At 39.5% G+C, this 16353-nt stretch overlaps 1 protein-coding gene across 4 annotated transcripts in view; it reads left to right on the forward strand.

Moving 5' to 3' along the window:
• Positions 1-16353, forward strand: part of LOC115219982 (N-acetylglutamate synthase, mitochondrial) — a 197742-nt gene that overhangs the window by 132893 nt on the left and 48496 nt on the right. For all 4 annotated transcript variants that reach the window (XR_003882394.2, XM_029790283.2, XM_036509438.1 and 1 more), the window contains 2 exons: positions 2136-2441; positions 15660-15807. Coding sequence is in view for 3 of the 4 variants with exons in the window: in XM_029790283.2 (XP_029646143.1) it covers positions 2173-2441; positions 15660-15807 (417 nt within the window). In the remaining variant the exon portion in view is untranslated. The remainder of the gene's footprint in view (positions 1-2135; positions 2442-15659; positions 15808-16353) is intronic.

Here is a 16353-nt window from a genome sequence, read left to right on the forward strand (position 1 = left end):
ATATTATATATATATATATATATATATATGCTCATATATATACTTATGCATGTATATATGTTCATATATATATATATATATCTATATATATATATATATATATATATATGCTCATATATATACTTAGCATGTATATATGTTCATAATATATATAATATATATATATTATATATATATATATAGCGCAGGAGTGGCTGTGTGGTAAGTAGCTTGCTTACCAACCACATGGTTCCGGGTTCAGTCCCACTGTGTGGCACCTTGGGTGAGTGTCTTCTACTATAGCCTCGGGTCGACCAAAGCCTTGTGAGTGGATTTGGTAGACGGAAACTGAAAGAAGCCTGTCGTATATATATATATATATATATATGTGTGTGTGTGTGTGTGTATGTTTGTGTGTCTGTGTTTGTCTCCCTAGCATTGCTTGACAACCGATGCTGGTGTGTTTACGTCCCCGTTACATAGCAGTTCGGTAAAAGAGACCGATAAAATAAGTACCAGGCTTACAAAGAATAAGCCCTGGGGTTGAGTTGCTCGACTAAAGATGGTGCTCCAGCATGGCCGCAGTCAAATGACTGAAACAAGTGAAAGAGTAAAAGAGTAAAGAGTATATATGTGGAGGCGCAATGGCCCAGTGGTTAGGGCAGCGGGCTTGCGGTTGTAGGATCGCGGTTTCGATTCCGAGACCGGGCGTTGTGAGTGTTTATTGAGCGAAAACACCTAAGGTTCCACGAAGCTCCGGCAGGGGGTGGTGGTGATCCCTGCTGTACCTTTTCGCGGCAACTTTCTCTTACTCTTTCTTCTGTTGGCCACCCCACTTAGCCAGCGGGGTGGCATCATTTGAAGGCTAAGACAATGCAAAGCGCATTGTGACCAGCGATGTTTAGCAACATCTGATAGCCTGGTCGGTCACGTAATCACGTGATATATATATATATATATATATATATCATCATCATTCGTTTAACGTCCGCTTTCCATGCTAGCATGGGTTGGACGATTTTGACCGAGGGTTAGCGAACCAGGCTCCAATCTTGATCTGGCAGAGTTTCTACAGCTGGATGCCCTTCCTAACGCCAACCACTCTGAGAGTATGTGTGTGTGTATATATATATATATATATATATATATATATATATATATATATATACTTAAACATGTATATATGTCCATATATATATATATATATATATATAGACTTTATTTAAAGCAGCAGAAAATTCAACAAAACCTGTTACTCTGAGTTTCACGTTTCCATTCGTTGGACAGTTTTTGCTATTCTAGCAGTTTTTGCTATTGAATTTTCTGCTGCTTTAAATAAAGCATATTACTCTACCACTGGTATTTGAGTACTCTTTTTTCCACCTTGTTTCACATTTATGTGTTTACTCCGGTATATATATACATATATAAGTTTATATATACATGTATAAGCATATATATATATATATATATATATGCTTATACATGTATATATAAACTTATATATGTATATATACTTATGCATGTATATATGCTCATATATATATATATATATATAATTTATATATGTATATATACTTATGAATGTATATATGCTCATATATATATATATGCTCATATATATGTATATATTATATATATATATATGCTTATACATATATATATATGTAGTCATACATGTCTATATGCCATTTACATTCAGCAAATTCCTTGTGCTGGTACTTAGGTAAATTTTTGCATTACTGAAACGGTCAAAACTAAACAGATGGCAGGTGTTACAACAAACCACGCCTCATAGTTCTCTCGGATCAAGCCACACACACACACACACAATCTCACACATATGCACACATTTGTTCACTCACTCACACTCACACTCACGCCCTTGCTCAAACACTTATTACATTCACTCACACACACACACACACACACTCATTAATCACTTTCTCTCACTCTTGCATATACACACACACACACACACATTCAGTTACTCATTCACACCACTACCCCCATGCAACCTGTGTTCTTTTTACAGTTTTTTTTTATATTTTTGTTACCCCTCTAAATTTGTTTTTCTTTCCATATTTTCATTTTCCTCTCTGTATTCCATTATCTCCGAAATATATTCTAATATATTTGTTCTCCTCTCGTTACAGGTTCTACCTCCCACATTAAAGTGTTCTTTCCGTAAGCATGCAAGCAGTGGTACCGAAATGTAACGGCCACACCGTTTTCACCCAGTGTGTGCGCTGTGCTCACACTTTGACCAAAAATGTCCAAGTTGTATCATCCAAAGAACTGCAACAGCTGATGCAAGCAGTTCAAAATCTCTATTCCCATAACTATTGCACGTCCTGCTGCAAAATGCTGTCGCCGAAATTGAACCTGCATCGCAACACACGACTGTCTGAATCTCATCAGTTACCTTTGCTTCTGCCCATTGCCAATTTCTTCAATTTTCGGTAAGAATTTTTGGATTCAGATGTCAGGCTTTTTATCTATATCAGTGGTTTGATGGTTCTCAACCATTTTTTCCACATGCATCCTTTTGATTCCTCTGTTATCTGGGGGAACCCTTAGAGACGTTTGATGTTTAAAAAAATCCTGTTAGGTTTTTATAAATGAATTTTTTTAGGAATTGTGGATGTGTGGTAAGAAGCTCACTTCCCATCCACATGCTTCCAGGTTCAGTCCCACCACATGGCACCTTGGGCAAGTGTTTTCTACTATAGCATCGGGCCAACCAGAGCCCTGAGAGTGGACTTGGTAAATAGAAACGAAAGAAGCCTGTCGTATATACATACATATATATTCCGGGTTCTGGGATCCCTATAACTTAGTGGTTTGGCAAAAGAGACTGATAGAATAAGTACTAGGCTTACAAAGAATATGTCCTGGGGTCAGTTTGTTCAACTAAAGGCAGTACTCCAGCATGGCCACAATCAAATGACTGAAACAAGTAAAAGAATAAAAGAATCGTAGAAGTTGAACCACTTTATTGCAGATAAATTTTAACAATGGAATCTTGTGGACCCCTAAGGGTCATAGTCCCCAGTTGAGAGCCAATGATCTATATTATCTCTTGTCTTTTACTTGTCTTAAGCCACTCGGTTGCGGCCATGCTGGGGCTCCACTTTGCAGCGTTTTAGCTGAGCATGGTACTTATTGTTTTGCATTGGTGTCACACCGAATTATTGGAGACAAAGTGATGCCATCGGACACGAAGGATGCGGCATAGGCAGAGGTGATCGAAGGATTCTAGTCGCTTAATATCTTCCACCCTCATCGGCCATGACTCGCTGCCGTAAAGGAGAATCATTCACACTAGTGCTTGGTAGATCCTTACTTTGGTGGTGCGTTGGATCTCAGATCTTGACCGGAGTCATGCATTGAGTAGGTTGAAGGCTTGGCGAGTGAGGTCGATTCATGTTTTAATGTCAGCCTCACCTTGACCTGTTAGCTGTAATGATGGCGCCAAGCTATACATATATGACAGGCTTCCACACAGTTTCTATCAAATTCACTCACATTGTATTATTAGTTTGCCGTTGGCCTGGGGCTATAGTAGAGGACACTTGCCCAAGATGCCACACAACAGGACTGAACCTGAGACCAAGTGGTTGCCAAGTGAGCTACTTAACCACAAACTGGCCTGCACCTATTGTCTATCACTACTACTACTACTACTACTGCTGCTGCTGCTACCACCTCCCTGGTATGTCTAACAGACAAATTGGTAGTCATTAGAGCATTGGACAAGATACCTTGTGGTATTTATTCCTATTTCTTGCATTCTGAGCTCAAATCCTGCCATGGTCAGAATTTACCTTCCTTCCTTTTGGGGTCAATTATTAACATATTTACTGCCATGGCCTCTGACCGGAACTTATTGGTGATGCCATGTACTTTGTGCAGTTACACTGCATGCTGTTTAATTACAAGAAATTATAATTTTTTTTTTTTTCATTTTTTTATAATATTTCCTAATTAAACTTAATTATTTTGCACACATTATTTAAATATTCTGGAAACCATTTCAAAGACATGGAATAAAATACTTTCTCCAATTGTGAAAATGTACCGCAGCTGGTCCATGTGGCTGTTGCTTGAAGTTTGCGATGAACCACATGTGGTACATGTGGTACATGTGGTACATGTGGTAGTTTGAGAAGACAGGCAGAATTGTTTGAGTATCAGATGAGATGTCTTGTGGCATTTCTTCCGGTTCTTCACATTCTGAGTTCAAATCCAGCTAATAAATAACACACTGTTTTAGGACAGAGGATGGGTAGCATTGCTATAATATCAAATGTGATACCTTGTGGTATTTTTAATGGATTTTTGTGTTTGTTCTAAATTCAAATCTTGCCAGGGACTACCTGGGTGGTAGGCTAATGTGTATGAACCCTGTTTAAAACTGTCCACCTTGGGTCTCTTTAGCAAGGTCCACATGGTTGTAAGCATTTGAGCCAAGTCCTCAGTTTGATGTTACCTTTCTCCTTCTCACTTGTCCACTAGTTTTAGCTTCCCTGTAAGGGTCATATCACTGCCTTTCTTCTTGGCTAAGAGATAGGAAAAGAAAAGGAAAGAAATACAAAAATGTGGTGCCTTGGTTTTTGTTGGGTTTGTTTGCTTGATTGATTCATTCATTGTTTCACATTCTGTCAGAGTTCCTCAATCAACAGATGCTAGCAAGCCTAAATCTTGTTTCTTTTTTAACTATTATATTAGTAATTAACATTCAAAAGAAAATTAATATTTTTGTGTCATTATTTTTTACGAGGTGTAATGTAAAATATGATGTAAATATTTTGAAAAGAAACTTTAAGCAATGCAAATGAGAAGTGATACAAAATATGTAATGTGACGCCAATAAATAAAGACAAAACCATGGTATTGTATTATCATACACAGGTTGTTTAATGGTTCTATTATATTTCGGGAAAGATTCCCCTTATCAAATATAAGATAGAAGCGAATGCTTTCCAATTATATATTTGCATAGTGAATGTGCACAACCAAGCTGTAATCAACCTGGGAAACCTCCATGTTAAATAAGAAAAATAAGATTAGTTATATGAAGAAATTATAACCATTCAGCTGGTTACAATAATATTGGGCATCACAAGCTTTGTTGACTTAAATCTGAGACTTGTTTGGGGACTTATTTCAGGGCACTAAACCCCAAAATTACATTCGTTTTGTTTTTTGCCTATCGCATTAATTTTTTTCTTCTATAACATACTCCTCCGACTTTTTTAAATGATTTGCCATTAAAAAGTCACCAACCATGGGCACAGGTGTGGCTGTGTGGTAAGAGGTTTGCTTCTCAACCACATGGTTTTGGGTTCAGTCTCACTGTGTGACACCTTGGGCAAGTCTCTTCAACTATAACTTTGGGCCATCGTACATATCATCATCATCATCATCATCATGTAAAGTCTGCCTTCCATGCTGACATGAGTTGGACAGTTTGACTGGAGCTGGCCAGGTAGAAGAAAGACTACACCAGGCTGTTGTGTCTGTTTTGGCAGGGTTTTTACAGCTGGATGCCCTTCCAAATGCCAACCACTTTACAGTGTGGACTGGATGCTTTTAAGTGGCACCAGCACCAGCAGGGTCACCAAGTAACATATGTCTGTGTGTGTTCCTTTGTATCCGTGTTTGTCCCCACCACCTCTTGACAACCGATGTTGACAGTTCAACAAAAGAGATTGATGAAATAAGTACCAAGCTTAAAAAAAAAATCAAAAAATAATCAAAAAAAGAGCACTGGAGTCGATTCATTTGACTAAGAACTCCTCTTCAAGGCAGTGCCCCAGCATGGCCACAGTCTAACAACTGAAACGAGTCAGAGATAAAAGAGAGAAGAATCGCAACAGCATTGACCAAACAGACGTTAGTGTCTTTCAAAGTTAAACCAATTCAAAGACAGATTTAATGAGTTCTTAATGCATCAATTTTGCCATTTCAGTTATAGTCTTGGATTTTTCTGGTAAGACTTATTCTGGAAAGCGTCATAAAAAAGAGAAGATTGTTATCCATTCAACAACCAATAATGTCACGTTTTCTGTTTGCTTTTTAGTTGCAATTATTATTATTGATCTGAATGCACTCGTAACTCTCTGAGTGTTTGTACGGAAATAAACCTATCTGGCCTTGTTCGATTGTTTTTAATGGCCTGGAAATGCGTTTTGTAGCTCTTAAGCGTGCTTTCACTTTTCGTATCAAAATAGCAGATGAGTCATTAGTTAAGAGTTGACAGGAGCAGGCAAAAGGTAACGGTATACTTAGAATCAGGCGGCGAGCTGGCAGAAACGTTAGCACGCCGGGCGAAATGCTTAGCGGTATTTCGTCTGCCGTTACGTTGTGAGTTCAAATTCCGCCGAGGTCGACTTTGCCTTTCATCCTTTCGGGGTCGATAAATTAAGTACCAGTTACGCACTGGGGTCGATGTAATCGACTTAATACCTATGTCTGTCCTTGTTTGTCCCTTCTGTGTTTAGCCCCTTGTGGGTAATAAAGAAATAGGTATACTTAGAATCAGTCCAACATCATCATCGTCACCATCATCATTATCCTTGTCACTGCCATCATCATCATCGTCATCATCATCGTCATCATTGTCATCATCATCGTCATCATCATCGTCATCATCGTCATCATCATCGTCATCATCATCATCGTCATCAAGGAATCGTAAATTGTGGCGATTTGCTGTACTTAAGAAGACGTGTTGAGCGAAGCAACATTGCTGTCATCCATACATACACGGCTTGTCCTTTACAAGTGCCTGTGCCATGGGAAATGCACTTGGGCCAGTGGCACTTAAAAGGCACCCGGCACATTCTGTAAAGTGGTTGGTATTAGGAGGGGCATCTGGATGGAGAAACCATGGCACAACAGACAATTAGTGTATGGACAGCTTCTGTCAAACCGTCCAACCCATGCCAGCATAGAAAACAGGCTTTAAATGATGATGATATTGTTATTATTATAGACATCACATAGTATACAGTATTGTGAGGTTGTTGATTGAAGACATTGTGTCTGCCGGGGGTTTGTACTGTTTGTCGAGTCACAACAAGGACCTCAGACAGACGGTACTTTATGCAGCACACGCGCAGTTCCAAGTGATGCTGACTTTTGCAATACATCTAGATTGCAGGGTCTGTTCTCATTACAAATGGAGGAATCCACATTTTGGCACAATGAGGCCCTGTTATTGATTTATGTGAGATATATTGAGCACGAGGCTTTTCGGGAAGAGATGTTGTTTTGCGAATCATTGGAAACAACCGCAATTGCAAGGGACTTCCACGGCAAACTTAAACCTTATTTGGATGCAAACAAAATACGAAAAAGAAACTTACTGTCGTGTGCAGCAGATGGTGCAGCTGCTATGACAGGCAAGAAAATGGGATGCTTAAAAATGATGAAAGATGAAAATCCAAACTTTTCGATTGTCCATTGCGTCATACATTAAGAAAACTTAGTTGCCAAGAAACTGTCCCCTGTTGCTAACGGGATTCTATGGGCTGTGATCAAATGTGTGAATAGCATTAAAGCAAATCTAAAGTCGAACGTCTCCTTAAGTAGTTTTGTGTAAATCAAAGTGCCAAGCATGTATGATTATTGCTTCATACAGAAGTAAGGTGGCTGTCAAGTGGAAATAGCTTAAAAAAGGTTCATGGAATTATTTGATCAGCTTAATGATTTTGTCAATGATAAATGTGAAATGCTGTCAACAACAGCTGGAAAAGTGTTTGTCAGTTATTTGACAGACATCTTGGAGAAACTTGGAAACTTGAGTAAACAACTTGAAGGTGCAAATTTACATTTGCACCTTGTTGGTGCAAAAGCAAAGATTTTCGGATTCATTACAGTCCTTGAAATATGCCAAAAGAAATTTCAGTCAGTTATAATGGTTGAGTAAAAGTGAGATAACGAATGAGGCTGCCACCGTAATTATTGACCATTTGAATATCTTAATAAAGGACTTCAACGACAGATTTTGTGATTTGAAGGCAATGAATATTCCCTCGTGGTTAACCCAGCCATTGCTGATTAATGTTTCTGGTGCTGTAGTTCAATGCCAAGAAGAGTTTTCAGAATTGCAACGTGAAGAATCAGTGAAGACTTTGTTTAACCCTTTTGTTACTAACACGGCTGAAACCGGTTCTGGCTCTGAGTATAAATGTCTTGTTTTCATAAGTTTTGAATTAAAATCTTCCACCAAACCTTAGTCACAATTTATGTTCCTAACACTAGCTTAATGATAACGGAAGTTATTTTACTAAATTCTTTGTTATATTTAAAATTAATTGAAAGAAACAGAGATCATCTCAACAGATGTGATGAGGTTGAAAGAAAACATCTCTCCATCAGCAAGAAAATTATTGATTCATCTTGCTTCATCTTATTTGGTCGAATGGGGATTCAGTGCAGTTGACAAGAGAAAACTGGCTTTGAATTACAAAATGTGGCGATTTACTGCTGAAGTTAACAAAATTGTTTCCTCGAATCTAGGATCTGTGCTATATGCACTGGGGTTCTCACTAAATGAGTCGAGATATCATTCAGCCAGGTAATTGAATTAAAAAGCGTGTTTCTGTATTAAAAAAAAAAAAATGGCGAGGGAGCATTAGATTTTTTGTTATTAAAATGTGGGGCCCCGGAAAACTTGTTATTAAAAAGTTGGGTCCCGGAAAAAGGTTGGGAAACACTGCATTAGGGTGTGATAAGACGTATGTGAGGGCAAGTGTTTTATGAACTCGAAACTCTGAGTAACCCTATGAACCAGTCATATCAATCTTTATCTAAATACTCTGTAGAGTGTGCTTCTCTTTCAGATTTATGATCTACTGACAATACATATGTATGTATATTCTATGTGTGTATGTATGTATATAAATATATAACTGGCCCCCATGCCGTGGAACGTAAAAGGGCACCATTCGAGCGTGATCGTTACCAACGTCACTTCACTGGCACCTGTGCCGGTGGCATCTATAAAAAGATTTGAGCGAGGTCATTGCCAGTACCGCCTGACTGGCCCCCATGCCGTGGCACGTAAAAGGGCACCATTCGAGTGTGATCGTTACCAACGTCGCTTCACTGGCACGTATAAAAAGATTTGAGCGAGGTCATTGCCAGTACCGCCTGACTGGCCCCCGTGCCGGTGGCACGTAAAAAGTACCCACTACACTCTCAGAGTGGTTGGCATTAGGAAGGGCATCAGGCTGTAGAAACTCTGCCAGATTAAGATTGGAGCCCTGTGCAGCCATCTGGTTCACCGGCCCTCAGTCAAAATCGTCCAACCCATGCTAGCATGGAAAGCGGACGTTAATCGATGATGATGATGATGTATAAATATATTGCTTTTATTGAATAACCATCTGGTGTAACATTACTTCCGATGATGTAAGAGAATACAAGTGTGATGGCCATTGAACTTATCCATGTGGCATTGATTTATTCTTTGTCTAAAGATACCAATAATGGTAACAGCTGTGTCTAAGAATCGTGGTTGGTCAGTTTGCTAGAAATAAGAGCTAGGTCTTTGTCGAATCGTGCACAGCTTGCAGTTATTGAAAAATGACTTGTTTAATGATGTCTGGAAACTAAAAGTTGATTTTTAAAAAAAAACAGAAATGCTTTTGATCATAGGCCTGGCTTGAATCGGAGTCAACCATGGGTTAAACAACAACAACAACAGTAGCAGCAGCAGCAGCTGTTACCATGTAGATCAGGCATTCACATGACTTAGTCACATGACTACACACACACACACACGTGTGTGTGCGCATACATCCAAAGGAGGAACAGGAAGAGGAGTGTGATGGAGGTGACGATGGTAGTGATGGGGGTTTTGGCTTTTAGATCAGTCAGGATCAGAACAGACCCCTGTGACCAAAGTCATACCAATTCCAGCTGTGGCCATCCCTTCTTAATTCCAGGAACAGTGTACGGTGTCATCCAGTGTACCTGCATTTCCAATGATAAAGCATGTTTTGAAGGAAAATTAGCTGCTATGTCTAGCAGGCTGAGTAGAACTGAAATACCATTAGATAGGTCCTTGGTTTGAATTCTCTGTTGTAGTTGTTGTTATTGTTGTTATTGTTACTTAGCTTTTGTCTTTTCTGGTGAATCATCACTCAGTGTTTATTTTCCATGGGTTGTATGATTTGACAGGAGTTGATGAAGCAGGGGCTTTCATCAAGCTCCAGTTATCTGTTTTGGCATGGTTTCTATGGCTGGATGCTCTTTCTAATGCCTGTTACTTTACAGAGTTGACTGGGTGCTTTTTATGTGGCACCGGCACTGGTGAGGTCACCAAGTCACCTGCAAAACAAAGACCCCCTCAAAGGGGAAGAGAGGGAAGGGGTGATGAGGGTGGGTGGATTTGTGTCAGATGCTGGGAAGGTTGAAGTAAGACAGAGGGACGGAACCGGGTGTCTTGCGGTGGAAGAGATACGTGGCTGTCAAAGAGAAAATGGCGAAAATGTGTGAGGGTACAAGCTGAAATTACAGGTATTTGACAGGGGTGAGTGAATAGGTGAGTTCCTAAGAGTGGGGTATTGTAGTAAGTGGGTAACATGGGTGGAGGGAAGGGAGTGTTAGAAAGATGGGTTGTGAAACAGGGATTCATCAAGGCAAAGACATAAATGGCTTGCATTTAGAGAAGGGTTTCTCAACCCTTTTTTTTTTAACCTATGGACCCTTCTGAATCCTATTTTACTCAAGTGATTCCTATTTTACCTTCCTCGCCATTCGGTATTTTAAAAATCCTATTATATTTTCATAATTATTATTAGGAAATGTATCAAATAATTACTAAAATATTTTGTGTATTGTAGAAGTGTAAGCAATTTATTGCAGGTAATTTTTTCTTTTAATGTCTTGCAAGGACTTTGTGACCCTGTCAGTGTAGGTGCCACTTAAAAGCATCCAGTCCACACTGTAAAGTGGTTGGTGTTCGGAAGGGCATCCAGCTGTAAAAACCTTGCCAAAACTGACCTCACCCGTGCTTGTGCCATGTAAAAAGCACTAAGTCCACTCTGCTGGGTGGTTGGTGTTAGGAAAGGCATCCGGCTGTAAAAATCCTGCCAAAACAGTCACAGAAGTACAGGCTTCAGCCTGGCTGGCTCTTGTGGTACCATCCTACCCATGCTAGCATGGAAGACGGACATTAAACGATAATGATGATGAAATTCTATCATAATCTTACATGGACCCCACAAGGGTCATGTGGATCCCTGATGAGAACAATTGATTTGTTGCTCAGATGGATGAAGCTATAATCAATAACTTATAATCAGAGGTGTTCTACCCATGACCACCTCTTCAAGTGTTTCACCAGCTTTGTTTTGTTGTTGGGCCCTTGATCTAGCAGACCTGTGATCATAGATATTCCTGCCACAGTTACATTCCCATCTTTTCATCAAACATAGTGTATCAAGGACTACATTTATCCTATGTGTCATTGGTTGTGGTTAAGAAGTTCTTTCTTTGCAACCACCTGGTTTTGAGTTCAGTCCTACTCTGCAGCACCTTAAGCAAATGTCTTCCACTGTTGCTCCAGGCTGACCGGTGCTTTGTGGATGAATTTAGTAGACAGAAACTGTATGGAAGCCTCTCACACACACACACACCCTGGTTATTAGCTATGAAAGCAGTATTAATTCAAAATAGCTATCTGCATATCATATTCAAAGCAGATGTAAGCACCAGACTTAAAAAATAAGTACAAGGGTTGAATTCGTTTGGCCAGAATCTTTCAAGGTGGTGCTCCAGCATGACCACAGTTCAATGATTGCACAAAGTAGCAGATAAAAGATAGAAATACTTATTTCCTGGATCAGATTCATTCTAGAGCTTAGTTTTATTAAAGATTACATTCTCCTGAATTTGAGAGGGACACTCAAGATTTCCTGCAGGGTCTCCTTAATTGTCTCTAGGTGACTGTACATCTTTTGACACACACACGTTTTATATCCCACTTTTCCATGTCACCATGAGTTAGAGTAATACATTATTGAAGCATTATTTTACAGCTGGATGCCTTTCCTGTCACTTAGCCTTATCTATTCCTTTCAAGTATGGCATCTTTTACTTTTATCCTACATACCTTTGAAGATGCAATTTCGCTGCTGACAGGGACTTCCACCATAGTATTACTGGTATAGGTGCCAGCGTGCCTGTGTGGTAAGAATCTTGCTGCCCAGCCATTTGGCTCTGGGTTCAGTTGTCCCACTGCATGGCACCTTGGGCAAATGTCTCCTAGTTTAACCTTGGACTGATCAAAGCCTTGTGAGTGGACTTGGGAAATGGAAACTGAAAGAAGCCCATCATGTACATAGATATGTTTGTGTGTGTATTTGTGTCTGTGTTTTTTGATTCACTTGACTTTAAAAAATTCTTTAAAGTGGTGCCCCAGCATGGCAACAGTCAAGCAGTGGTGGTGGGGTTGAACACACACACACACACACATCACATGATCAACCAGACTATCGGATGTTGCTATACATCACTGGTCACAGTGTGCTTTGCGTCATTTTAGCTCTTGAATGATGCCACCCTCCTCTTAGGCAAGCAGGCCAACATTGCCCCCCCCCCCCCACTGATCAGAAGGCCAGTCTGCCCTAGGGTGACCCATTTACGGCTGAGTGGACGGGGGCAACGTGAAATGGAGTATCTTGCACAAGAACACAGGGAATATATAAACACACACACACACACACTTAACATACATACATACATATATATATATATATATAAAGATAAATAGGAATCTCCCAGATTCTCTTCTGCCATTTCCTTTCTCAAGTTCTTTGTAAAAAATGTTCTTCATTGTTCTTGCACTGAAGTGTACAATGATATATAATTAATTTATTTAATTAATTTAATTGAATTGAATTCAACCATGAATTTGCATGACTTTTATATCATTGTACGAAGCGATTGTCTGCAAGAATTAAAATTCTCTTATTTATTTTAACATCTCTTCTCCATTTTTAATTAAATTGTTGAGTTTTATGGGATTTCTTTCCATAAATTCTCAACACATCATATACAAGTATTATAAATATATATATATATATATAGAATATAATTAAGATTCAGTTGAATTAGGTACTTAAATTGAGGCACCTTCGTTAGGTCGATCTAATTTGCACACCCAAACAATATCAGGTAACTATCAGACTCTGTGCAGAAGTGTTTTCACTTGATATTCTTGCAGAGTATACAGATAACATGAACCAACTTAGGGAACAGATCTGCTCCTTGTTCAAACAGCCATAATGAATTGACACCTGTACATCTTTGTTACTCATTTATATTATATTATATTATATTATATATATTATATTATATTATTATATTATATATATCTTAGAATTTCTATTTTTGAAAACCAGTGGATGTATTCCACTGAATTTTAGGTAAATCATCCTTCGAACAGCCAGTCAGTAGTGACGCCTGCTGGGTTTGGCTACTCTACGTTGATAAGAGGCAAATATCCTGAAGCTAGTCTGTAGATGCCAGAATAGCAAGGGGAAGCAGCTGACCTCCCCCATTCAAAGGTTATAATGGACACAGATTCGTGTGTTACATAGATTGCTAGAGGTGATGGCCTCTTAGAGCTAATCAACGGCAGCATTCGTCCTATATTTCTGGACTGCTATATTAGCTTGGCAATAACTATTAATATATATATATATATATATATATATATATATATATATATATATATATATATAACACATATACATATATACGTGAGTGGATTTGTGAAATGGAAACTGAAAGAAGCCCATTTGAGCTTGGTCAATGCCAGTGCTGCCTGACTGGCTCCCATGCTGGTGGCATGTAAAAAGCACCATTTGAGCCTGATCGTTGCCAGTGTTACCTGACTGGCTCCCATGCTGGTGGCACGGTAAAAAGCACCATTCGAGCATGGTCAATGCCAGTGCCAACTGACTGGCTCCTGTGCTGGTGGCACATAAAAAGCACCATTTGAGCGTGGCCGATGCCAGTACCGCTTGCCTGGCCCTCATGCCGGTGGCAAGTAAAATGCCCCCACTACACTCTCGGAGTGGTTGCCATCCAGCTGTACAAACATTGCCAGATTGGATTGGAGCAGCCTTCTGGCTCACCAGCCCTCAGTCAAACCGTCCAGTCCATTCCAGCAAGGAAAATGGATGTTAAACGATGATATATATATATATATTATATATATATATATATATAAATAAAGCTCAAGTTGTCTGTGTGTTGCAGGTTTGGTAGCCTTCAACTAACACTATCTCCTCCGAGACCCTGCGGCGCAAGCTGACCAAAATTGAGAGTATGATAAAAGAAGGCTTGCTCTTCCTTCTGTAGAAGAAAAAATTCAAATTGGACCATGTTAACACCAAAAATTATTTACACCAAAAAGGTGCTTTTTTTCTATGAAAATCCCTATTTTTCGATGTATTTCAACCAGAAAAATGTTCACTTAAAGAGAATAACAAGCTACATAATGCAAAATTTTTACTTTTCAACAATTCCAAATCTAAAGGGTCGAAGCAAACCCAAGCAACGCCGGGTGATACTGCTAGTCTATATGTATGAATATACAGTAACCCCTCACTATATGACCATTCCGAAATATAACAATACCTCACTATATTGTGGTTCACCTATTGCGCACTCAGTGCATTGCAGATTTTTCTGGCTAATGTCTGTAAATTTATATTGTGGAATTCTCAGTATATCACTGGTTCCTGTGGCTGATAGGTATTGTATATTATTTTAGATTTTAATTACTTTTCTGGGAGGTTTTGAAATGCAACACCTGTGGTAGTCGAGGGATTACTGTATACACACACACACACACACACACATGCAACTGGTACTTAAATCTATCAACACCCGAAAGGGTAAAAAGCAAAGCTGACCTTGGCAGAATTTGAACTCAGAACGTAGTGGCAGATGAAATACTGCTAAGCATTTCGCCCGGCGTGCTAACGTTTCTGCCAGTTTGCCGCCTTAATAAAAGAAATTATTAAAATACTTCTGACATTATCCAGCTGGGGTTTGGAACATATATTTATATGAAATTGTGATGGAAATTTTAATTTAGATTACTTTAAAATGGGAAGTTTGTAACATAGGACTAAGGGTGGTTTTAAGCGGGTTGGTACCTAAAGGATTAAGCCAAGGGAGCTGGCAGAATCATTAGCATGTCCGGCAAAATGCTTTGCAGCATTTCATATACCTTTATGTTCTGAGTTCAAATTCCACCAAGGCCCATTTTGTCTTTTACCCTTTTGGGGTTGATAAAACAAGTACCAGTCAAACTCTTGGGTTGAAGGAATCTATTTAGCCCCTTCCCTGAAATTGCTGGCCTTGTGCCAAATTTCGAAACCAATACTTTAGTTCTTTACCCCTGTTAATAATATTTGATGATCTTTTCCTAGGTTTGTTAAGTTCAATTGTCTGTTTCTATTTAATTTTATTTCTTTTCCTCTGACCCCTGCCATTCCCTAAAACCTTAGTTTTCTCTCCCTCTTTCGTAATGGTGTTTTTTGTCATTGTTCTCTAGTCAAACCAGCCAGGTGTATTTTCTCTCCTTCCAATCGCTTCCTCCATTCACCTGTCTCACTCTATCCTCTTTTTCTCTTTTATTCCTGCAGTTGTAGCAGTACTACGAAGCCGTACTGGAAAGATGTTGTCCGGTCGGTGCAAGCGGCTACGGTGAAAATGAAAAAGATGCAGGAGCCTGGCTATTATCCGGTTACCAACAGAGAAATGAACACAGACCTTAGGCGGTTCCTTAGTGAGGTGCTTAAGTAAACCTTTGCCCTCACACTCTACCCTACCTTCTCACTCTCTCTTTTATCTCTCTCTCTCTCTCTCTCTCTTGTCTCTATGTCTTTCTCTCTCCCCTTCATTTCTCTGCAACTTTTTCCCTTTGTCTCCTTCTTCCCTTTCTCCCCTTCTCTCTTTTACTCCTCTCTCTCTCTCTCTCTCTCACTGTCTCTATGCCCCACCTCCTCTCTCTTCCCCCTCTCTCCTTCTTTCTCTTTTTTTGCTTTTTCTCAATCTCTGATACCACCACCTCTTAAAACACTCTCTTCCCACTCCTCAGCCCTCCCCCCTCTATATTGTTTTGCCTCCTACCAAGCCATACTACCTATTCTCTGCCTGCCTGTCTCTCTCTTTCTCAAACACACCCTCTCTATCACTCACTCACTCTCTCTCTATCTTTACTCCCACTTTCTCTTTCCCCTTCAAACACACTCTTCCTGGGTTTTCACCTCCTCTCCCTTACACTCAACCATACTCACCCTGTCCCCACTTTTCTCTCCTCCCTCTGTCATTCCCCAA

Source organism: Octopus sinensis, linkage group LG15 (assembly GCF_006345805.1).
Source record: "Octopus sinensis linkage group LG15, ASM634580v1, whole genome shotgun sequence".
Lineage (NCBI taxonomy): Eukaryota > Metazoa > Mollusca > Cephalopoda > Octopoda > Octopodidae > Octopus > Octopus sinensis.